General features: G+C 42.7%; 3 protein-coding genes across 8 annotated transcripts in view; all 3 read left to right on the top strand.

Moving 5' to 3' along the window:
- Positions 1-14,601, top strand: part of usp2a (ubiquitin specific peptidase 2a) — a 49,135-nt gene extending 34,534 nt beyond the window's left edge. For 4 of the 6 annotated variants that reach the window (XM_080025157.1, XM_080025158.1, XM_080025156.1 and 1 more), the window contains 11 exons: positions 903-953; positions 1,765-1,888; positions 2,168-2,279; positions 2,519-2,629; positions 4,524-4,588; positions 4,814-4,917; positions 5,360-5,440; positions 6,225-6,303; positions 6,873-6,977; positions 9,924-10,044; positions 13,331-14,601. In XM_080025157.1, coding sequence (XP_079881283.1) covers positions 903-953; positions 1,765-1,888; positions 2,168-2,279; positions 2,519-2,629; positions 4,524-4,588; positions 4,814-4,917; positions 5,360-5,440; positions 6,225-6,303; positions 6,873-6,977; positions 9,924-10,044; positions 13,331-13,415 — 1,038 coding nt within the window. In that variant the 3' untranslated portion in view covers positions 13,416-14,601. The remainder of the gene's footprint in view (positions 1-902; positions 954-1,764; positions 1,889-2,167; positions 2,280-2,518; positions 2,630-4,523; positions 4,589-4,813; positions 4,918-5,359; positions 5,441-6,224; positions 6,304-6,872; positions 6,978-9,923; positions 10,045-13,330) is intronic. The other 2 variants (XM_080025159.1, XM_080025161.1) reach the window with 1 other exon arrangement.
- A 2,260-nt stretch (positions 14,602-16,861) lies between these two features.
- Positions 16,862-20,162, top strand: LOC307271284 (GTPase IMAP family member 8-like; the record flags this gene model as incomplete). Its single annotated transcript, XM_080053693.1, has 5 exons — positions 16,862-16,877; positions 17,205-17,359; positions 17,458-17,698; positions 18,173-18,523; positions 19,582-20,162. The coding sequence occupies 5 exons, from the start codon at positions 16,862-16,864 to the stop codon at positions 20,160-20,162; spliced, it is 1,344 nt and encodes a 447-aa protein (XP_079909819.1).
- An 862-nt stretch (positions 20,163-21,024) lies between these two features.
- On the top strand, positions 21,025-25,030 carry LOC307248534 (TLC domain-containing protein 3A-like). Its single transcript, XM_080024943.1, has 5 exons — positions 21,025-21,323; positions 21,790-21,873; positions 22,008-22,218; positions 22,308-22,403; positions 24,270-25,030. The coding sequence occupies exons 1-5, from the start codon at positions 21,202-21,204 to the stop codon at positions 24,552-24,554; spliced, it is 798 nt and encodes a 265-aa protein (XP_079881069.1). The 5' UTR covers positions 21,025-21,201; the 3' UTR covers positions 24,555-25,030.
- Positions 25,031-25,062: the final 32 nt, after the last annotated feature.

Here is a 25,062-nt window from a genome sequence, read left to right as displayed (position 1 = left end):
CTGAGCTGAAAAAAATGTCTGTATTTCATGGTTGTTGGCGACTAGAACTGGCCACATAGAAAGCTACGGTGCAGAAACTACCGGAGGTGCAACATTTTAATTTTTTTCTGTGTTATCTATGCTGTTGTTGCTGATGCGGTCGCTGCCACCTGGGAGTGATTGCCAAGAGAGGAAGTGACTTTCAGATAACAAAACAACAGGTCCCTCTCTTAAGATAATGCTGAGGAAGAAGTAGTCCCTAGATGCACACACACAGACAGACAGATAACACACACACACACACACACACACATTCTAGTTCAAAGTGTTCTGTTGATTCTCCAGCTTCCCTGTGGAATATCATCAAAAGTACAAATCCAGCCTGAACCCGATGTACTGTATGTAACAATCCTGGGTTATTGAGTGCCAGACAAATACAGAGCTGGCTGGATGTGTGTGTGACGGTAGAGCAACCAGGGTGTTTCTGTTCATTACAGTATGTCTTTCTGAAGGACTGTTTGAATGTGGTTCAAATTCATTGGTCATCTTCAGGTCATCATAATAACATGTGTTTCAGATTGTTTGTTTCACCGAGCTATTAAGCCTGGAAATGCTTTTCCAAATCGTACTTAACAGAAGTCACAGAATAATAAGAAGTGAATTCCCATCAGTTCATTGGGAAAATACTTTTATACCATTATACTATATGTTTCAAGGTAAAACACACATTTCCTGGAATAAAAAAAAAGCCTCTGGCCGTTTAAACATTTTCACTCTTTATCAATTGGAAGAATATGTTTTAGCAAAATTCATTGGGGAGATTGAAATCTAGATAATAAATCTAGTTGTCATGTAAGGTGATTATGAGGTGGATTTTCCTTGTTCATTTAATCTTAATGTGTTTTGTTTCTTCTGTCCTTCAGAATTCAAAGAGTGCCCAAGGTCTGGTGGGACTGAAGAACCTAGGAAACACCGTAAGTAACGCAGCCGTCGTCCTCTTCACATTGGAGCGAGAAGCTCACACGCTAAATATTCCCACAATGCACTTGGTGTCACGCTGTTAGCAGTGTGACGATATCTGGTGCAGTCCATATACAGGAGTGCTGGTCTGGTAGAGAATCTCTCTCTCTCCCAATCAACAGGCAGAAGCACAGCTCCTAAAATAAACAGTGTGTGTGTGTGTGTGTGTGTGTGTGTGTGTGTGTGTGTGTGTGTGTGTGTGTGTGTGTGTGTGTGTGTGTGTGTGTGTGTGTAGTAACCTAATCAGCGAGCTGAACTGTCGAACAGGGAGGATACATTTCCCCCTGTGACTGGTTTGATCTGACCAACTTGCACGTGTGTCCAGTGTGCACGTGATGGGCGCAGTATAAACAAAGTGCTCATACCTCGTTATCATAATATTGCTCTACATTTCCACATCTACAAAACATCATTTATTATTGCACTCAAATGATGAAAAAAACTCATCGTGGTTGTATGACTTGTAGATTCACAGTAGGCTGTGATTCTAATCTACACGCTGATTGTCATTGTCAGACCTTCAGTTTTAGAAGAATAAAATTATGCTTTGCAGCAGATCTGTCCGTGTACAGGTCCCACTCCAAAGGTGGCCAGAGACGGGAGTGTATCAATGTTCCTAGGCTCAATGGGATAAGCTTTTGTTTTCCTCTGCATAACATAACTCAACCAAGTGGTAAAGAGATGAATCAGTCATGTCAACAGAATGGATCCATGTCATGTTGTATGATAAGGAATCAAACAGTTCTATTGTTTTTCCCCTTGCAGTGTTTCATGAATAGCATCCTGCAGTGTCTCAGCAACACATCCAACCTGCGAGACTACTGCCTGCACAACTCGCACCGCAGAGACCTTAACAACAACAGCCGCACCAACACAGCCCTCATGGAAGGTAAGAGAGAGACGCTCACACAGGCACCCTACACTCACACACACACATCTACACAGAAAAAAAGTGTTTTGTTTGATATGACTCGACCATCACCTTTCCATCAACACAGCATACATCATTGTACTTGTAGAATTATCCTGTGCATTTTGTGTTCGGTCATGCGAGTAACTCGAGTTTGTGTGTGTGTGTGTGTGTGTGTGTGTGTGTGTGTGTGTGTGTGTGTGTGTGTGTGTGTGTGTGTGCGTGTGTGTGTGTGTGTGTGTGTGTCTCTTCTGGTAGAATTTGCCAAGCTGTTACAGACCATGTGGACGTCGTCCAGCAGTGAGGCGGTCAGTCCGTCTGAATTCAAAACTCAGATCCAGAGATATGCTCCAAGATTTGTGGGATACAAGTAAGCAGTTATCATGGCTCCCACCTGAGAATAATATGACTACAAGTACAAACGTCCATAGATGTGTCAGAATACAGTGGCGTGGTTGGATGATATTTCTACCTCCGACTGACTGTGTGTGTGTGTGTGTGTGTGTGTGTGTGTGTGTGTGTGTGTGTGTGTGTGTGTGTGTGTGTGTGTGTGTGTGTGTGTGTGTGTGTGTGTGTGTGCGTGTGTGTGTGTGTGTGTGTGTGTTGCAGCCAACAGGATGCTCAGGAGTTCCTGCGTTTCCTCCTGGATGGCCTTCACAACGAGGTGAACAGGGTGACGGTGAGGCCGAGGGGCAACATGGAGGACTTTGACCATCTGGCGTGAGTAACACAAATCACAAGAGAACACACACACACACACTCAGGGCGCTTTCACATATGTTGTGTTTGGTTCATTTGAAACCAACTCTGGTTAGATTCATCCCTTTGCTGCAGTTCCTTTGTACAGTTGAGAACACAGCAATCTCACTCGGGTCGCACCATAAGCGAAACAAACAAACGTACTGAGACCTGGTTGAAGAGGTGGTCTGAGTGGACTGAGTCCAACCCAACTGCAGGAAGCACGCTATGCATTATGGAATGAGGGAGACAATCTACTTCCTGTAGTTTCTTTATGTAGTTGTCCCACCATGGACATTCTGACCAATTGTAGAGCCATTCAGGAACTATGTTATTCCACCTTAGACACATCTGACCAATGAGTGAAAAGTACGTTCTCACATGTCGCTGCATTTTGGTTCTTTACCAACTGATATGGTATAAAACCGCCCTCAAACACAATATGAAAGTATGTGTCCTAAACTTTGGATACTGTTTAGGAGACACTAGGAATGTTGGAGAAACTTTGCTAAAGAAATATGCAATGTATGTAGTATGTAGTATGTATTGTTCTGGGAATGGAAGCATGAACAACCTCTGTGAGTGGTGTAAGACACTAAGGCCGTGTCTGAACTGCCATACTAGCGTCCTACATCCTACATACTCACCATCTATATACTGCATACTCTCTACTCAAAGATCGATTGTGTATGCGAGCTGCGTCTAAAACGTTCTCAGTTGAAGTATACTCAAGCAATGAAGAATTTCTTCTTCTTCTTATAAGATTCAGGCAGTTTAGACACTGTTAAGCTTATAACCGCCCTCTACAGGTTAGATATTGAACTAGATTTTTACAGTCCTGTGTTCATCATCTGTGTTTTAGACCTCTTGTTTTATAATAATGATGTTTTGAGGCGGAGGATCCCTCCGACGCTCTCTGTCCGGCTCATCAGCACTCAGCTGTCTGTGAGTTGAGCTGGACGAGCCGCGGTGTGTGGAACAGCGATCTGTTCTGATCTCTCTCCACTATCAGACTCACAACACTCATTTCACTTAGTGACTCTAATGTTGTTAGGTATTTATCTTCATCTCTTATCTATTGTAAGAGTGTATGAATGACTGCACGTACAGTTGTCAGATCGCGGAACCCCAAACAATGTTGTTGCCTAGCAACTTGCTCGAAAATATTTCATTTTCCTGGGCGGGTAGAATTGACCCAGTGCATTGTGGGGCGGTTGAGTAGGAAAAGTATACGATCGATTCATACCCAAAATCTTCCTGGAAGTTAGTACTCATCCGGGAATTTCTCACATACCCAAACTCGCATACCCAACCGTCACATACTCAAATTGAAGTCAAAATGAGTATGAGTAGGACGTTAGTATGGCAGTTCAGACACGGCCTAACAGGAAGCAGCAGAATGAGACACACTTCAAATGAATAATGTAAAACCATCATAGCGTTTTGTTGGCCTATATGGTGTACAGTATGTAAACAGGACATAGAACAAGGCAACGTGAATCATGAAGGCTTGATCATTCAGTGTTCCTTTAAGGCAACAGATTCCCCTCTCTGGGGCCCAGATCAGCTTAACGCTCCATTCCTTCTTAGATATAATGATCAGTTATCTAACCACGGCTTGTTCAAGGGGCAGAGTTAAAGCCCTTTCCCACCAAGCAGGGATTTTTGTCCGGAAATATCCCACAAAAATGTGTTTGAACAGATTCCATGGGTTCTTATTAGCATATTCACACCGCTGTGGAAAATCTGTGTTTGTAAGAGAAATATCCAGACCTTGAGCTTTGTGTTTTATGCCAGTGTTTTTCATCTGTATGTCTTACCATCTTGGATCTACTATCTAACAGTGTCATGTCTCTCCTCTTTGCCCACTGTACAGGGATGAAGAGAAGGGGAGGAAGATGTGGAGTAAATATCTAGAGAGAGAAGACAGTAAGATAGTCGGTAAGTAGAACTGCATCAAGATCCATTTAAAAAAAAAATATATATGAATTGGACTTGACTTGATTTCAGGTTCATAGGCCAGTCGTTTAGTGTTACCTTCTTGTGAAACTTGTGATCAGTCTGTACATAGTATTTGTGCCTAAACAAAGCTGAAATTCAAACAAAAGGTAGATTTCTTTTCTGCACACATATTGATAATGGCCATGTTTGTTCCCTGTCTCTCAGACGTGTTTGTGGGGCAGCTGAGGAGCTCTCTGACCTGCAGCCACTGTGGCTTCTGCTCCACTGTCTTCGACCCCTTCTGGGATCTCTCTCTACCTATCGCCAAGGTTAGGACACACTTACACACCCACGCACAAACGCATATACACAAACACACACCCAAGCACGAACACACACACACACACACACACACACACACACACGTATGAATGCACAATGCTACAATATTGGTTGCAGTCTAGAGCCCTGCACACACACACACACACAGATGAAACCTATTTTACATTACAAGTCCCAGAAGGTCAACTACACACATATCAGCTGGTGACGTTTTCATTATTATTATCTTAGTCTGAAGTTATATATAAATATCTATTTTCAGCTCTTAACATGATCATTTTTGTTTCCTCCCTGTCTCTGTCTGTGCTTTGCTTTGCTTTGCCTTGCCTTTTCTGTGTGTGTGTGTGTGTGTGTGTGTGTGTGCGTGTGTGCGTGCGTGTGGTTGCTTGCGTGCATGCTAATGTCAATTGCATCTATGTTTGTGCCCAGAAGGGCTACGGTGAAGTGAGCCTGATGGACTGCATGAGGCTCTTCACCAAAGAAGACGTCCTGGATGGAGACGAGAAGCCGGTAAGGACCAATAGAATCCTTGTGTTTTAGGCCAGTGTCAGACCACACAGTATCAGCCCTAAATAGCCCCATTCAGCATCGGTAGGTTGTGGTGTCATGTTGTGTCGGCAAGGAGAGAAGGCGACAATCGATCAATGTATCTGGTGTAGTATGACATAGTGGACAACAGCCCAAGCCACATTTTAGTCGCCTCACAGCGTCTGATAGAAACACCAGCATGTTATGTATTTAATTTACCTCCCACGACAGCTTGCATTGATTCAATGAGCAATAGGAGCACAACGGACCGCGCTCCGAGGCCCTGCACTAATGTAAACATGGCCTAGCAAAAGACGAGTGAAGTAACAGTCATTTCTTCTCGGTTGTTTTTGTATTTTCAGAGCATAAGATAGGTAGCAACATACAAACTGCTCCTAGCGCCATTGTCTATTTACACTGACGTTGCCTAGCACCTCTGTCCCGATGACATCACACGTTATTGATATGTGAGCAACATGTAGCCTCTCATGTCACTTTGCCACGACAAGGCAAGAATGTATGACTCTATAATCATCTAATCCGACATAGTGACCATCACAACAGAAAAAAAGATTGTGTAGTCTGACAACTAGATATATTTAAAACAGGCTCAGTTCTGGCACTTTCAAAACCAGTAGACAGAGCTGTGATTATTTCCAGATTATTTAAGTAGATGCTGGCCTGTGCATGCGTCATATGTAGCTTGATTGGAACTGGCTGCCTTTAAACAATGAGTGACCTAACCCTTGTTGTTTCCTCTCCACAGACGTGCTACAGGTGTAAAGTCAGGAGGAGGTGCACTAAGAAGTTCACACTGCAGAAGTTCCCCAAGATCTTGGTGCTTCGTATCCTTTCCTCTGGACAATGAGTGTCTCATGTTCTTATGTTAGACATGTGTAGCTGTGAGAACCTGAAGGTATCAGTGAGATAGTGTTTATTATGACAACACAGTGTAGTACACAGTGGTTGATTACTATGAGATTTACCAGAGCTTTGGAAAGAAGTGACTCACTACCAGTTTAGCATAATGTGCGTGTTAATCACCATGAGGTTTTGTCAACAGCCTGGAATCATCAGAGAAAAAACATCTTGGGTGGTTTTGCAAACAATATCTGGAAACCTCACATCACACACACAAACACCTTACACACACACACACACACACACACGCACACACACACACACACACACACACACACACACACACACACACACACGCACACGCACACACACACACACGCACACACACATCCAGTTAGAGCTTGTACTGTGGCTCCTTTAAGCTGCTACTTTGACACAGTAAAAGCAATAAAGTTATAGACTAGCTGTGACATACAGTGAGGAAACACAGTTGTACCAGAATGTGCTGAAAGCTCCAGAGACCAGTTGCTCCTTGACTCCCCCTCCTGTCCAGACCTGAAGCGCTTCTCTGAGGCACGGAGAACCAGCAAACTGTCCACCTTTGTTAACTTCCCCATGAAAGATCTGGACCTGCGGGAGTTTGCCTCTGAACGCAGCAGTAAGTAACACATCTAAGGGGCCCTTTACACGGTGAAAACGTGACAGTTTTCCCGTTTTTGGTTTCAAAAGTTAACCCGTTCAGACGCAAATTATTTGAAATCTTCACTCGTACACATGTTTTCAGAGGAAACGGGCCAAAATCGCTGTAGTAGGCATGCCAAGCCAATAGTCAGCGATGACACTTAGCCTAGTAGATAGCTCTTCCGGTACAATTTGATGCATAAAACCTTACTGTAACCGAAAATGAATGCCACGTTCATAAAGCAGTTGGTGTAAGCTTGGGGTTACAAGTATTGTAAATTACAAGCTTTCTGTCCTCTTATTTCACCGCATTGAACTCGTGAAAACAGAAGACATGCTGATAGTGAAGGGGCTTTGTGAGCGGCTACCTTCCTGTTAGGCGTACTTCAAAATAAGTCAACTCACGTTTGTCCAGTGAAATGCTATTAATGTTTAGCCAGTGAAGTGCTTTTACAGTGAAGCCGTAGCCTAATGCTCCTTTTGTTGAACAGTAACTTAACCGCTGCGCGCTGATCTATAGATAGTGTTTTTTAGTGTAGACAGAGAGAGCCGTGTCCCTGGCATATAGGTGGTGACACACGTTTATTTTGCTAGAAAAACCGGCAGAGCACAAATCTTTCCCCAGCCAAAGTGGCGGGTGGTCTCAATAACTTACTAATCGCTTAGACTAAATTGGCGAGTGTTATATTTGAGCCCTGCACGACACTCTCCGCTGATCACAGTGATGGTGCCGTGGAGACACCTTGCATGTTATGTTGTCTTCTAACTTTATAACTCGCGTGTGGGTATTTTGACAGCAAATGTTATAGACTACGCATGTGTGAAGTGGAGTCGTGACGTCAGCGTTACCAGGGAAAATGGTTTCGGTGTTTACAAGAAACCAAAACAGTTGTGTTTTCCAAAATGTTCTCCTGGGAGTTGATCTCAAAAACTTGCGGTTTCATGCCTGCGTTTGCTGTTTTCATGTAAATGATATAGTACCGTTTCGTGTTTTCGTATAAACAGCACCTAAGACCCCGTTTCCACTTGTCTTAACACCTGATTTTTGTGATCTGAACACATGAATACAGCTCTAACTACAGGTGAAAACACTCTGAAGACGCATTGAGATCGGATCAAAAAAACCACATTCGGAGGTGGTTTACGTCGCTTGTGTCTGATGTGTCCGCATTCAAATAATAGTGGAAACAGCAATGTGACTCTTGTCCATATTAGAGACCTCCTACTCAACTGCCGCCCCCTACTTGAGCGAAAAACTATACGTTGAAAATGCATCACTGGCGTTCATGCAGCTCTTATAGAAGCCTCATGAACGTTAGTTGCATCCGCCAGTATTGCAAATGACAAGCTGTCTGTCCTCTGTTTTCATTTCACTGCGTAAATCTGAAAACACGGAAATCGCTGCTATTGACTGGTGCGCTGTAGGCAACGACTTCCTGTTCTTATCTGCTTAAAGATAAAAGTTGGGGCGCTCCGGTGGCGTAGTGGATAGAGCGCGTACCATATTGGCTCCGGCCTTCGTTGCAGTGGTCACGGGTTCAAATCTGACCCGTGGACCTTTACTGCAGGTCAGGTTCAGCCCTAGCCTGGCTCCGCCCGCCTACCTACTTCCGCTCAATTTTCATTTCACTTCAGTAGTCAGTCTGGGGGTGGGGTGTGTTCATGGAATCTGCTCGTCCAAATTTTTGGCGGTCCAATCACTGATCAGAGCGAGTGGCTGAGAACGATGACCTCGAAGTCGCGCTCCGGTTTCAGTTGAATGCTGCGTTCCTCGGAAATTTCCAACTTGGTAGTTCTGAGTTCCGACCTGTCTGTGTTCCAGTGCATCTGCTCGGGAAAGTATGGACGCCGACAACCTTTCTCATCCAAATAACTAAACGTTAGGCTCAAGCAAGTTACCGGTAGATCCATAGACTACAATATAGTGAAGTCGGAAATTTCCTATTTCCCTGTACAACTGAAACGCACCGCCAGAAGCTGGCTCATGACATACGTCTGACCAAACGTATTGTGATTGGTTGGCTAATCCAGAGTGGCACTGAGCAGATCCAATAGTTTTAAACTTCAACAGACACCCGCCTCCAAGTGAGTGAACGTTTGCCAATTACAGCACTTCCAGACCTTCTGTACAAATGAAATGAAGTACGATAGTCTGGTTGGGCCAGGCTAGTTCAGCCCGGTATCCACTAACGAATTTGCACTAAGTATATACAGGCGCTAGCACGGCCACAAATTTTGGCAGCTAAGCGCTGTTTGCCCTTGTTTGGTGTTTACGTGAGTGAGCGGGAAGGCTCGCCATCAAGGGGGAAACACCTGTACAGTTGTCCCGGGCCCAGGAGGGATGGGGAGACAAACTTCTCTTACAAGACGCTGCTTTGTTTATGCCTATTGTTATTTTAAAAAACTACCTCAACAAGAACATTCTCATCCCACTTCTGTGCTGGTGCTTGTGATGCAACATTGAGAGTATTTTATCCACACAGAGCTGCAGGAGAAGGGGTTGTGGATCCACGTCATTAACTTGATGCTCTGTGGTATTAATTACACTATGAAGATAATGTTGTCCCGGGCACGGGAACACACACAGCAGGCAGTAACAGCACTGTTTCAGGCAGCACCGTGCCACGACGATCCCCCTTTGCGCGTGCTTTGTGAATAGGCAGTATTTTTTCCTCTCATTTGCACCGGTTTAGCGGCCGCAAAAGCGGCGCAATCATTTAGTGGATGTGGCCCAAAGTCTACACAACATAAAAGTGTTGTTGTTAGTTAGACAATTATGAAATGATATGGAATACATAAATGCATATGAAAGCTAAAATATATTCAGCAGCAGTGCAATACTGTTGGAAGTATCAGTTGTACATTTTTACTGCTGTAAACTCTGTGAACAACTTCAAGTGTATTTTTTTCTGTCCTGTTGTAGCGAACGCAGTGTACAACCTGTATGCAGTGTCCAACCACTCAGGCACCACTATGGGAGGCCACTACACAGCCTACTGTCGCAATCCCAACTCGGGAGAATGGTACACATTCAATGACTCCAGGTAGGTTCCAGCACCCAATCCTCATCAGACATCTGATTTCATTTCAGTGTAGTTCACACCATGGTACAGTAAAAAACATTATTAATATATTATTATTAACAATTATTATCCAAACTCAGCAAACACATCATTCTCATAAAACACTGCTCATAATTAGGATCATTCGAGTTGAACGTGGAAGAGTATATATTGCTGAGCTTTTTATAGTCATAATCTATTATGGAATTATATCATTTTAATTAAAATGTAGTTACATATGCAAGAGATGAATCATTTAAAAAAATATTTTACTCTAAAATAAACCACTCTGCTAGAAGCAAGCTCCCAACATTAGCAGTCACCATAGGCACACAGTGGTTCAGCAGAGAAAGTGTCAGTATTAACGGGAGGACGTTGAGTAGAAGGTTCATATACAGGTCCTTCTCATATAATTAGCATATTGTGATAAAGTTCAATATTTTCTGTAATGTACTGATAAACATTAGACTTTCATATATTTTAGATCCATTACACACAACTGAAGTAGTTCAAGCCTTTTATTGTTTTAATATTGATGATTTTGGCAAAAAAGTAAAGAAAAACCAAAAATCCCTATCTCAAAAAATTTGCATATTTCATCCGACCAATAAAAGAAAAGTGTTTTTAATACAAAAAAGTCAACCTTCAAATAATTATGTTCAGTTATGCACTCAATACTTGGTCGGGAATCCTTTCGCAGAAATGACTGCTTCAATGCGGCGTGGCATGGAGGCAATCAGCCTGTGGCACTGCTGAGGTGTTATGGAGGCCCAGGATGCTTCGATAGCGGCCTTAAGCTCATCCACAGTGTTGGGTCTGGTGTCTCTCAACTTCCTCTTCACAATATCCCACAGATTCTCTATGGGGTTCAGGTCAGGAGAGTTGGCAGGCCAATTGAGCACAGTAATACCATGGTCAGTAAACCATTTACCAGTGGTTTTGGCACTGTGAGCAGGTGCCAGGTCTTGTTGAAAAATGAAATCTTCATCTCCATAAAGCTTTTCAGCAGATGGAAGCGTGAAGTGCTCCAAAATCTCCTGATAGCTAGCTGCATTGACCCTGCCTTTGATAAAACACAGTGGACCAACACCAGCAGCTGACATGGCACCCCAGACCATCACTGACTGTGGGTACTTGACACTGGACTTCAGGCATTTTGGCATTTCCTTCTCCCCAGTCTTCCTCCAGACTCTGGCACCTTGATTTCCGAATGACATGCAAAATTTGCTTTCATCCGAAAAAAGTACTTTGGACCACTGAGCAACAGTCCAGTGCTGCTTCTCTGTAGCCCAGGTCAGGCGCTTCTGCCGCTGTTGCTGGTTCAAAAGTGGCTTGACCTGGGGAATGCGGCACCTGTAGCCCATTTCCTGTGCACGCCTGTGCACGGTGGCTCTGGATGTTTCTACTCCAGACTCAGTCCACTGCTTCCGCAGGTCCCCCAAGGTCTGGAATCGGCCCTTCTCCACAATCCTCCTCAGGGTCCGGTCACCTCTTCTGGTTGTGCAGCGTTTTCTGCCACACTTTTTCCTTCCCACAGACTTCCCACTGAGGTGCCTTGATACAGCACTCTGGGAACAGCCTATTCACTCAGAAATTTCTTTTTGTGTCTTACCCTCTTGCTTGAGGGTGTCAATGATGGCCTTCTGGACAGCAGTCAGGTCGGCAGTCTTACCCATGATTGCGGTTTTGAGTAATGAACCAGGCTGGGAGTTTTTAAAAGCCTCAGGAATCTTTTGCAGGTGTTTAGAGATAATTAGTTGATTCAGATGATTAGGTTAAGAGCTCGTTTAGAGTACCTTTTCATGATATGCTAATTTTTTGAGATAGGAATTTGGGGTTTTCATGAGCTGTATGCCAAAATCATCAGTATAAAAACAACAAAAGACCTGAAATATTTCAGTTGGTGTGCAATGAATCTAAAATATATGAAAGTTCAATTATTATCATTACATTATGGAAAATAATCAACTTTATCACAATATGCTAATTATATGAGAAGGACCTGTATAAGCTCCATGCAGGCTTCTTCCTTCTGTGCTGCACTCACGCAAAACACCCTCTCTCTATATCTCTATCTCCCTCTCTCTCTCTCTCTCCCTCTCTCTCTCTCTCTCTCTCTCTCTCTCTCTCTCTCTATCTCTCTCTCCCTCCCTCTCTCTCTCTCTATCTCTCTCTCCCTCTCTCTCTCTCTCTCCTTCCCTCTCTCTCTCTCTCTCTCCTACTCTCTCTCTCTCTCTCTCTCTCTCTCATTCTCACTGAAGCGTAAACCTATTACAGGTCTCGTGCATTTGGCCCGATCACAGTCTCTCACTGTAGCTCTCTCCACATGACTACACACACAACGCCTGCTAACATACAGTAGTTTCTGCTGCTGTGGCCGTTTGTACTGACTAGCAGAACATTTTTCAAAGCTGAGAAACAGATGAACTAGGACACCGTTAAAGCTTTTAGTTGGTTATATAATAAGAAACGTCAAGCCCATATACCGTCCTATGGTGAGAATAGGACACTAGGGACCATGGCTTTACATCCTGTTTGCACTACTGCACTAATGTGGAGTTTTATTTTTTTTTAAAACAGCAATTACTGTTTTAGAAATTGCCTGGGTTATAAAATGTCTTAGGTCATGTTCTGTTAAATATTTACATTTCAAATCAAATATTTGAACCTGAATCAAATGTGCCCACTTTCCCTGTGATAAACACACACACACACACACACACACACACACACACACACACACACACACTGCTAGAATAAGAGCCAATAAGAGTCCAGTTTACATTATTACAGAGGAATCTGTTTGGATATCATGCAAAAAGAGGTGCTTTGTAAAACTCTAACTCTTGCCTCATAATCACCTAATTTAGACTGTACACTGCACTATGAAAAAAGTAATACAGAGAATTGTTCACTACACATCTGTGGTTCCATTGCAAACAGTGACTGTTAGTAGCTAATGCTGCAGGACTTGTGATTGAATGTAAAATTATTCAGGCTTAAGTATGGAGCTCATAGCCAAATGACTGGCTGTGTCTATATAATCCAGATTACATACTGAATCCAACACACATTGGAAACTCAAACCAACCCCAATGCATACAGATCCATTAATGAGTGAAATATTCTCCCACTATGCAACGCACTGCAGCCTGAACTGAAAGCACCTTGTAGCTACTTTAAATAAGATAAAGAAGAAACCTTTTCTCTTCACCATAACTCTTGTTTTCTCACAATGCATCCTTTTCTCCCTTGTCTTTGTTTCCAGAGTAACGCCAATGTCCTCCAGCCAAGTGCGCGGCAGCGACGCCTACGTCTTGTTCTACGAGCTGGCTTCCTCCTCGCGCATGTGAAGCCTCCTGGAAGACACAATGACTGAGGGAGGGAGAATAAGACATGTGGGTGGAGCAAGGCCTACTGTGGACTCTGGACAGATATCAAACACACACACAAACAAAGAGACACACACAGCCCCAACTGGAGGCTGCTTCTCTGCACAGACAGAGCTGGACAGGGGGAAACACTGTGGAAACACACAGGAACCTGATCAACCAGCCCTGCTTTCTTTCTCTCTCTCTCTCGGTCTTTTACTCTGGTGTCTCGCTCATTCTGGGTGGACGTGTGTGTGTGTTAACTGTGTGTGTGTGTGTGTGTGTGTGTGTGTATGCAGGGCTGATACAGGGCAATAATCCCACTTGAGTGACCGTCTCCATCTCAGCAGTCCCTCTCTATGCACTGCGAACCAAACCTCTCATCCCAACCGCCTTCGCCTCTGTTTTTTCTTCAGCGCTCGATCTTCTCGTTTGCCTCGAACCATTAAAACTGACTTGTTGCAATTTTTTCTGTTTTGAATTTATGTTGTTTTTATGTTGTTGTTTTTTTGGGGGGGCATCCCCCCACCTCTTTGGACTGTGGATACGTTGTTATTTAGAGTGTGACTGTATCATGGGGTGGTCATGGTTACGAGGAGCTTACAGCCCACCGGCCTGCTTGGTTTTCCCTTCCACTGCACTCCAACACTCCCATATCTGCGTCAGCATCTTCTTCACTCTGTCTCTCTCTCTGTGTGACAGTGGTTGGGAGGCCGGTGGCACTGTGAGCCTACACATGTTTCAGAGGACAAACCCTCTAACGTGTTCCATTTCCTTTGTTTGTCCCACGTGTGGCTGCTACTGATGTAATCAAAGTGCTGTGAATGGACGTATGGACAGTCCAGTGCAGAACTGCTAAAGGATTAATGATATATATGATAATAATGGTAACGATCCTCATCGACAGCATGGGGTCTTTTCTTCCTCTCTCGTTTCATGCCATTGGACAACACGGAAAGAATGTTTTAAAGAAGAAAAGAGAAAAACACACTATATCTGTATATTTTTATATCCTGATGCAATATAGAGAATGTACTATTCAATGGTGCTGAAAATGACCCATAACTGTTTTCAGTTGGTTGATTTCCCAAGTTTCAAGAGAGAAAAAAAAATATTATTTATGCTTACAGGCGATAATGTGATGAGTCACACTTTTTAACAGTGGCAGTCAAACACATGAGTATATAAATATATATATAAATATATATATGAATAAAAGTTGACAAAACAGTGGTTTTACCTCGACTCTATTGCCTCTTTTTTTGCATGCAAGTTAGAAAGAAATATTCAAATAAATCAATGCTGTTGAATTGGCCACAACCAATAGAAGTGAGCATTAGGTTTGTTAAGGGGTCAGAAAGTTTTGAAACCAGTGATCAGGCGAAAGTAATATGAGGGCCAGTCATGTTTCCCAAGCCACCCTAAATCCACAGATAAATAAATGATTGAATTTATCTGAAGTTAATTGGGGCTTCATCAGGCTGATTTTGACAAATCAAGTTTTTCATTTGTTTAATTGTCACTTTCCTTTACTGCAAATTAACAAGGAAACAAACACAAAGAGGGAATGTTCTACTCAAAAGACGTCCACTTGACTTGTCTCAATTTTTAAATTGTAATTTGGGTTTTACTAGCAACCGTTTTCATGGTGCAGTGTCTATTAAACCCTTATATTTCTCACAGTGCCATTGCTGAATCTACTCTTCTCAGCCTCTGTATTAAACGCTCCGTTTGAGAGCCAGTCTATTTCAGCCCACACCTTCCAAAAACCCCAGTCTGCTCTGATTGAAAAAATAAATTATTGGGGGGAGCATTACACACTTTTAATATAGAGTAGTTATTTTTTCTCAATTGTTACATTCTATCTGAAGGTATATTTGGGTCTGTAATGAAACTGCCCATATATCAGAGTCACACTTGAGTGGTATAATTCATTAGGCAGAGACGGCTTTAACTGGCTCTCTTGTCAGCCTATAACGCCGCAGAGACACACACCGTTTCCTTTTGATGGATCTCTCAGTCAGTAATGGTAGTGGCAGTGCTGCGGCCTGGCCTACTTCCTGCTGCTCCATTATCCGTATGTGGCCTACTTCTATGGTCCGAAGCCTTTTTGCTTTGCGGCTTCATAGTGTAGTCTAATGCCATATAAAAGTCCAGCGGCCAGGAATAGTATCTATAGACTGAAACCCCCTTGAGCCTTCTTACATCATGGTGAAAGGACACATCCGCTCTGACGTCTGAATAAATACATGTGGAACCTGATCCACATGAAGTGAAACGTAACCTCAGCTCTGGAATAGATGATGATGTTCAGGGAGGAACACCAGACTGGCGGATTGGTGTCACTTCACTTGGTGGCCCACAATCTGCAAGATTGGACGTAGCAGTCCATTTTTCATAGCAACGCTCTCATTTACCATTTGACAGTCCATATATAGTAAGTATCGGATTGTACCCTCAGGACTGATTCAATTGAAGCCAACATGCCAGTGCAGAGATGAATGGAAGTCAGTGATGTGGGAGCTCACTGGGACACAAGAGGGAATTCCCTCAGGTTAGATGTCAACAAACAAGTGCTTTCAAGTGAGACTTTGTAACTTTTGCTGAACAGCAGTGTGTGACCATTAAAGAAAAAAGTTAATTTATGCCCAATTAAATATAAATGTATTATTTACTTATGACTAGTAAACATTTATATTTATATTTGTATGTGTTGAATTATGTAATTCAAATTCCTAATATGTTTACCTGCTGTGCCCTGACTAAAAATCTCTTTGTGTTAAGCTAGCGCTGGCTGGAACTAATCAATTTATCTATCTTTTTTTTCAATAACACTGATTATTATCACATAGCCTAACTGTTAACCAATAAACGTTTTGGAAATTATTCAACAGATAAACTGGAAGTTACAGACAAGGGCTACTATCTGACATTTGTTTAGCTAATGTTAGCGCCATGAGTTGGTCATACCAAAACCAAGTGAGACTGTGGCAGCAAAAAATGGTATTTAGTAAAAGCATTTTGGTGCTATAAATTCAACCTTTTACTTGAAGACGGATGGAAATCGTATATAGACATACTGTATTAATATTATTTACTCCCAGAAAGAGACTGGATTGAGTAGGCCTAAATCTATTTCAAATAGGCCTACTGCAATTTCTAACCAGATAGCTAACCTCAGTGTGTTTTTGTCTGAGTCATTTTATTGACCAAGCCACTTCTCAAGAACTACTGTGTTGTAAACTTTGGAACTACAATAGTGAGGCAATCAAGCGCCTGGCCTGCCCTTGACTCACGTCATCAGAGGCTTTGACTTTATCAAATTCCACAGAGCAACATTGGATAAGCAGCAGGTACAAGCAGAACTGGTATCACATAAGAAGAGAAACGTGTTGAGAGATACAGGCACACTCTACCTGTGGATTTACATGGCAGCTTCCTATGGTGAGTTATTTAGAGCTATTTAGGGGTTGATCTAGCCTACCAAGATCCAAATGATAAATTGCTAAAACGTTTAGCAGATCAAATAAGGTGAGACACTGCAGGTGAATAGTGAAACATATACAGCATTTATCATCATGAAAGATGATATAGGAGAAATAAACAGACGCAAACGTGGTACATTTTGGACCTTTTATTTATACTACTATGAAAGACAAAAAAATATACAGTGCTGGAAAGAACATGTTTTTGCCTACAGTGTCTTGCCTTAAAAAGACTGGCCAGTTGAATAGGAGTGTGTATGATTGGGAGATGGTGGGTGTTTGTCAGGTCCAGAGGCAGGCCTGGCCCGTGTGGTTGTGCTCTTACTGGGTGAGAAACAGAGTGGGAAGAGCTCAGCAGCAAACAGCATCCTGGGAAGAGACGCCTTTCCCAAGAAGACAAGACGCAGCTCCAAAGAGAATGCCACCGTTTCTGGAATACCAGTAAATATACAATTACACATTAATGGTTACAATTTGCTCATTTCAACTTCAGAAAGGCTTACAGTCTTTACTCACCTTGACTAAATTCCACACTGCAGGTGACAGTGGTGGACACCCCGGGCTGGCTGTCCCACTCCTCCACTCCAGACAGAGTGTCCCAGGAGCTGAGCAGAGGCCTGGCCCTGTGCCACCCACAGTCCCATGCCATCCTGCTGGTGCTGCCCACCACCTCCTCCTTCGGCCCAGAGGAGTGGAGGGCTATGGAGGCCCAGCTCAGACTGCTGCACACCCCCATCTGGCAGAGAGCCATGGTCCTCTTCACCCACGGAGACAAGTTAGGTAAGCTCACTGTTTAGGTGTCTCATGGCTAATCGGACTTCTTTTCATTTATTTGTTGAATAAGTCATTCACGTTTCCAGTGATTTCCAAACGGGGATCCACAACTCGCAAAGGGGTCCCAAGATGAATATGAGTGCATCACAACATGATCGAAATGATAAATAACACCATTTAATTTAAACAATGTTTTAGAAACCATTTAAGTAGAGTTAGTTGTTTATTTTATTTTGTCTTTTGTTTGTGTGTTCACCAAAAAAAATCAAAAAATAACGTATTTAAAAAAGAAAAGATAAATAACATTAGAAATTCTGCCTGGTGGGTATATGACTCTGCAAGGCATAAAGCTCCTAAGAGGCTGCAATATGGTACAAGACGAGACCTAGGCATTGTTGTCTTTACATCTCTGAGAGCGATGCTTCTTTAGCTTTGTCCATTGAGGTTTAACTCAACCAATCAGGTTGTGTGTTGCTGCAGGAGGCCTTCCCATCCAGTACCACATAAGGAGACAAGGTGGGACTCTGTGTTGGCTGCTGGAGCGATGTGGGAACAGGCACCATGTAATGAGCAACCAGCCTGGGAGCTCAGAGGCTCAGGTAGCTCAGCTCTTTGAGAAGATCCAGGAGATGGAGGAAACCTACAGGCGTCCCAGGGAGATCCAGTACCGGATGTCCACCCAGATCACACCAGATGGGAGAATAAAGGAGGAGAGGAGGCAGCAGCAGGGAAGACCAGACAGGATAGAAATGACAGCGGTGCATGTTGTTAGTGATTGGAGGTCAAGACAGCAGCAGCAGGGAGCCTCAGGATGGACACACATGCCCACAGGTGGGTAAGAACCAGTGTTGGGGAAGAGCTACTTTGTGAGCATATCACTGGAAGAGTTGGAACTAGAGCAAAGCTATCCTAGGGAGATATCTAGTTGGGTGGACAAAAGCTACTAACAAAAATAGGTTCAAATTGTCTGGTAAAACATTATCAAATTGACTATGTAGATGTTATACACAACATTATAACAAAATATCGCATAATACCAAAAAGTCAAATGCATAAACCAAAAAATAAAATAAATTTGTTTCATATATATATTTTCATAAATAACAAAAGTAATACCTTACAAAAAATAACCACATTTATTCACAGATGAGCCTACAGCATCCTGGAAGATGAATATCCCTTATATCTAATGTAATGGAACAGTCCCATCTGGACTTTTCACAACGACTACATTGTAAGGAATCTGGATTTTCTATAATCTGGGGCTCATCAATAGGGCTTCAAATAGGAAAGCAAACAAAATGAATTCCTTTAAATTTATGTCCCAAAAATGTTTTTAGATGTACTATTTAACTACACAAAAAATGGCAAAGAAAAATGCCAAATGTAGTTAAGCTATACAGTAGTGCGTAATTTATGTTGCCCCCATGAGTAATTCTGATTAATTACAACAACAGTGTCGGGGCATCTACATGAGGTAAGCTTTTGGTGATCGTGCATGGATTTCATATGTTCTGCTGTACGTCCAGTTCTTTTCCAAGCAGTAGAATCAACAACTGAAACATTTCATGGGCGCTTCTTGAGCTCCTGCGCCAGTGTCACCAGTTTGTAAACGCTGCCTTACTGAGAAATATAGAGAGTTTTGTGGAGCTGATAGACTGAATCAACTTTTTCTCAACTCACTTGGCGATGGCTCGACCATTCATTCATTTATATGAAAAAGTTACGCACTATGGCTTTAAACTAATAAATTCATTACATGGAGTTCATTATTCAACAACACTGGTTGGAACCTTGACCAGATATTTAAAATTTGCAATCCAACAACTGGAATAATATATGTTTATAGAAAATATGAAAAGCACTGCACTGTGTGTGTGTCATTGTAGGACTTCCAGCAGCAGGGCCATTTGGTTTGAAGAAGCCTGCTCTCGGCCTCATCCTGCTGGGAAGGAGAAGGTCCGGTAAGAGCACGGCAGGTAACATGATCCTGAACAGAGAAGAGTTTCCGATGGCTACAAAGACCCTCACATGCTCTGTGGGCCAGGCCAGGGTCTGGGGGCGCACCGTGGCCGTGGTGGACACCCCCGGCTGGAGCCTGTTCGGTCTGGCCCATCCCAAGCAGGTCAGGGCAGAGATTGGTCGCAGTGTGTCCCTCTGCCCTGCGAGGAGCCCAGTGTGTTTCCTATTGGTGATACCGGTGGACGCCTTCAGGGAGAAAGACAGGAGAGCCGTGGAGACGCACCTAAGCATTGTGGGTAATGGAGTGTGGAGAAGAACTGTGGTGTTGTTCACCTATGCAGTGGAGCTGAGAGGACGGTCGGTGGAGACACACGTCAGGGAGAAGGGGGAGCCTCTGCAGTGGGTGCTGGACAGATGCGGACAGAGGCATTGTGTGTTCGATACAAACACAGGAGACCAGACTCAAGTCAATCAGCTGCTGGAGATGGTGGACAAGCTTCACAATTGATTAGGAGAAAGTATGTTATGTACGGGCACTTTAGAAACCAAAAACTCACCTCAAGCCCCAGCATCAGCGGACGAATATATTTGTCACACCCTGACACCCATTGCTTCAACCTAACCCTAAAAAAAATATTTTTAAAAAAATGTCTAAGCTTCAGTCATAGCAAAGCAAGCCTCCACCAAGGTACACAAGTTGGGCACGTATTCAAGTTAATCACCAATCAATCAGTATATGTGTTGTCCTTATAACTGGCTAGTGCAATTAATATTTCTACAATTGATAATACATGTTTTCCAAAGACAGGCTGTGCTGTGTGAGCTTGTATTATATTTGTTTAAATGAAGTAAAATCTCACTGAATTAACATTTTAAAATCATTTAATATTAAGGGAAATAAAACAAGACCACAATCTAACACTATAAAATCGAGACACACACACGTCACATGACACAAAACTACAAAGGACCTTTATTTTATTAAAGTCACAAGGGGGTAGTCTATTTCACTGCAGAAGGGGTTTATCATTGTGGTAAACACAACTGCATGCACTATCACGCCCAGAAAACATGGTGACTAGCCTATCACATGTCCAGAATAGTGAAGTCGTTGCTTTGATTTGATATAGCCTCTATTCATCATGTCTAAATACGATTTGTTTCCGACTTCCATTTTCCTAGTTTGGAATTTCACAATAGGCTATAAAATACAGCCTATAAATCACACCTGTCGTTAATTGGCACCTACTCTAAACATGGATGCACGCCTGCGTGTGGTGTAAACTGTATGGCGCGCACGTGCCACTCCCCCAGCCAATCATAACCCTAGTTGTGCAACTTATCCCTTTGACAGGGAAGTTGATCAACAATAGTGAAACTCGGGGGACAAGGGGACAAGCCATGGGGACAAGGCGGGACAAGGCAGTAGCGCTGCTGTCGTGAACTCCAGTTCCCACATCCCACTATGGCTCACATTGTTTTTGCCTCTGGAGCAGCTTAACCTGTTTTTTTTTTTTATCACTGGTCTACTTCGTTAGCGAAAGAGTATGTTCACTGCCTCGGTCTGTGGAGCTGTGGTATTTCCAGGGCTTTTCTACATCTTCAGGAAACTGTTGAAATCCAACTTTGACCACTGGAGTGATGCCGACGTTGTGTCTGTCAGCGAAAGGTCAGTCACGAGCCCTTCGCCCCGTCGAACTCCATGCGGCAGTTTATTGTTGTTTCGCTTAAATTTTAATTTTAGTCTACATAAGTTGTGGAAACTTTCTTTCTTAGGTTACTGAAAGTATTTTGTATAGGACTAGAGCTTGTAAATTCGGCACTGTAAAAGGGAGCGTTTCAGTCCTTATTCTCTTCCTCTAACGTTAAACCTGATTTAGCCTACATGGCCTATAGGGGGCATTGTTTTGAGCCATGTGAAAAGTTGTCATTTTACTCTATTTTTCAATCCTATAGTTGTAGGCCTTTAATATTTCAACCGAAGACACCACATTCAACCTCAGAGAGTGTGAAATATTTAAGCAATCTTCTGTGATGTATGCATTGATGCTGCTGAGCTGACAAGCATGACACCATATACAATGAGCATGTAAGCCTATTTCAATGGAGTTTTGTGGAATTGTTTTTTCTTCCAGGCTGGTGTCCGCTGTCCACGCATCTCTGGCCACAGCAGCTGGAGTCACAGTGGCGACGTCCTGCAGGGATGTCATGACTGACAGGTAGGAGAGTTTTTTTTTTCACATTTTCAAACAAATACATTTCGTTCATTTAATCGGTTACACAGTATTCTCTCAGGGCATATTTATGTATTTTCATGGCATATTTATGAGAAAATTGCTCTTTGTGTCACCAGTCACTGGCTGACCAATGCGTTCGTGTGGTTCGGCGCTCCTTATATGGCCTATGACATCTACGCCATGTATCTGAGCCACTACCTCACTCAGAGGGTCAAAGGTAACACCAGCAGACACTCTCTGCAGACAGTGAAGGCTTTCCTCACCAAGGACTGGATGCTGGTCCTCCATCACCTGGTGCTGCTTCTCATCTTCATGCCCATCACTCTGGTAACTGTTGTGGAGGAGTCAGTGTAATCCTGTGAATATTGTGCACTGCATTTAAAGGTACTGGTTCTGACTCTTGTGTGATTTTTCAGTTCTTCAGAAGAGGACTTGGGGATTTCTTCATAGGCTGCCTGTTCGGCACAGAGCTGAGCACTCCATTCATCTCCATAGGAAGGATTCTCATCCAGGTAAAGCCTCTACCATAGTCATTATAAAGTGTTGTTGTTGCATCCCACTTTTCCCTACACAGACTGACTCCGGGACAAACCGTGATTTCCGAGTTACATAATTATTCTTTTTACTATTCTACATACTGAAGCTGATCATAAAAATAAAAAGGGATAGTAAATTAGCCTCTTGCTTGTATGTCCGTAATCATTGCAGGCTGCTTTCACACTGAGGCTTTTGTCAATGTGTAGTAACTTCTGTTGCTCAGTGGATTGGGGGTCAGATTCGCCAAACAAGTATGCTGATTTCCACACTTAAAATCACAACGGGATGTATCCGGGTAATTTTCAGCATGCTGCTGAATTGCCCATGTGTATTGGGACATCATCCTAAATAATTTTCTGCCATACATAGCAGGGAAGTATGGGGATTGGAACGCACTAAGTTGTATTTCACTTATGTTCTGATCTTCTAATGTGTCTTTGCTTGTGGGCATATTTCCAGAGGTCTGGACTCGAGTCACATGACTTGGACTCGAATCGACTCGAGTCATGAATTTGAAGACTTGAGACTCGACTTGACTAAATGTAAAGAGACTTGCAACTTGACTTGGACTTTAACATCAATGACTCGTGACTTGACTTGGACTTGAGCCTTTTGACTTGACAAGACTTGCTACTTTCCCCAAAACCCAAGGATTAAAAAGTAGGCTATATTTTTAAGTAGGCCTACCGCTCTGTATCTTTCATCATGTAGCGGAGGAAACTGGTGGATGTACCGGTACCGCGCTGATCTGCTTATCACTGGTTTCACTTCAGAGGTGTCGGCCAGAACACCACTTAAGGCCAAAAACTAGGAGAGGAGGAGTATGGTTTATCCGCTCTTTATTTTCCTTCTTTCACAGGCACAGTAGGTTATTATAGATCGCAGGAAAAGAACAAAAGCTTACATTCCGCTCGTGAGGAGACGTTAGAACAGCTGTTGCGACCCACGAATGGCGACCGCTAATAACATCCATAAACTGTAACTTATAACAGCGATCGGGACTGCATACTTACTCACACACGGGTGATTCACATGAACTCAAATAAACACGTTTCAACTGTGGAATTATCGACTACTGCGGCAACATGCACGCTCACACACCTGACCGAGAGAGAGAAGAAAAGGAAACTTACTAAACACACCCTCTGGCCACTGAGGTCACGGCCACTAACTGACAAAACACATCTTAACACACTATAAGAAATAACAACACTGTAACCTATAAACTTTGGGGCCTTTTCTACATGTAGCCTATGTGTGAGTGTCTGTGCGTGTATGTGCTAAATATGAGTTAAATGTTAAAAATCACTGGTAAATAGTGCAATTGAGAAGTGCAATGTCCGTAAAAAAATTTCCACAATTTCAATTGCACTTGTTTTAATGAATAAATATAGATTTTAAAAGCGTGCATGATGTGGGTAAATATATTATTACTTTTTGGTTAAAAGGACTCGAAGCTCAAACTGCAGGACTTGGGACTTGACTTGAGACTTGTCAGCATGGACTCGAGACTGAGTGTAGGGGGTGGGATGATACAAGTAAACATAAAAGAATGTACAAAAATGTTTAGTGTACCTTTTTTTTAAAGTGACTTTCAAAGTACCAAAAGGGAAATCTATTTTACAGAAAACCTGTATGTTGTAATAAAATATCGATAGCCTATTTGGCGCTAGTGTATCCATAACGTGACTCTATAGAAATTTTGCCGATATGCCACAGGATAGTTTTTCTTTCAGTCCCACCCCTGGGCAAGTGCATGTCATATTTGCATAATGTATTTGTATCTTTTTACTTCTTGGAGATATTTTCACATTGTCTCTTGTTTCCCCTCTGCTGTCCAGCGTGGCCAGGCAGAATCCAGGCTGTATAGAGTCAATGGCGTCTTTGCACTCTTGAGCTTCTTCACGTGTCGGATCCTGGTCTTCCCCTACATGTACTGGATGTACGGCCGGCAGTTCGGGGTCCCCCTGCACAGAGTGGCCTTCCACCTGCCGCTGCACTGCAACCTGGGTAATCTGCTGATCCTGGCCCCTCAGCTCTACTGGTTCACTCTGCTGCTGAGGAAAGCAGGCAGGCTCTACCACAGACAGAGGAGAGGCAACACAGACACGCCCAAGACTGACTGAGATGTTGGAAAAATACACTAGTTTCACATTGAGACCAAAGCTATACAAGAGTATTAGGGCCATGGTTAGAGATATTTATGTGACAAATAAATCATACTACTGGGGTAAACAATTGGGTAATTAAGTTGTCCTTTTATACAAAGGCATATACATTTTAAAATAATAAAACAAAAAATGAGTTTCTCAAATACTCTGGGTTTTCTTGGATATGACTTCTCAAATGTCATCTCTTTCAGAATAATTTAATGTTTACTATATTCTCAGAAAGACTTCTCCAACTGTAGTCCTAATATGGCACCGTGCAGAGAAGTCTGTTTGTGCTTCTAATTTGTTCATTTTAAACTAGAATGTGATTTTTCAGCTTTTACTATGTGCCTTACATGTTTTATCACAGCTATTTCTGTACTGTTCTATTTCTATTACTGTTTACTATTTGCAGAGTATTTTTGTATGAATAAAGTTTGAGTTAAATGATTGTATTGATATTAAGTTTGCATTGCTCATGTAC

Source organism: Ammodytes marinus (assembly GCF_949987685.1).
Source record: "Ammodytes marinus genome assembly, chromosome: 3".
Taxonomy (NCBI): domain Eukaryota; kingdom Metazoa; phylum Chordata; class Actinopteri; order Uranoscopiformes; family Ammodytidae; genus Ammodytes; species Ammodytes marinus.
This window is presented reverse-complemented; position numbering and strand designations above follow the sequence as displayed.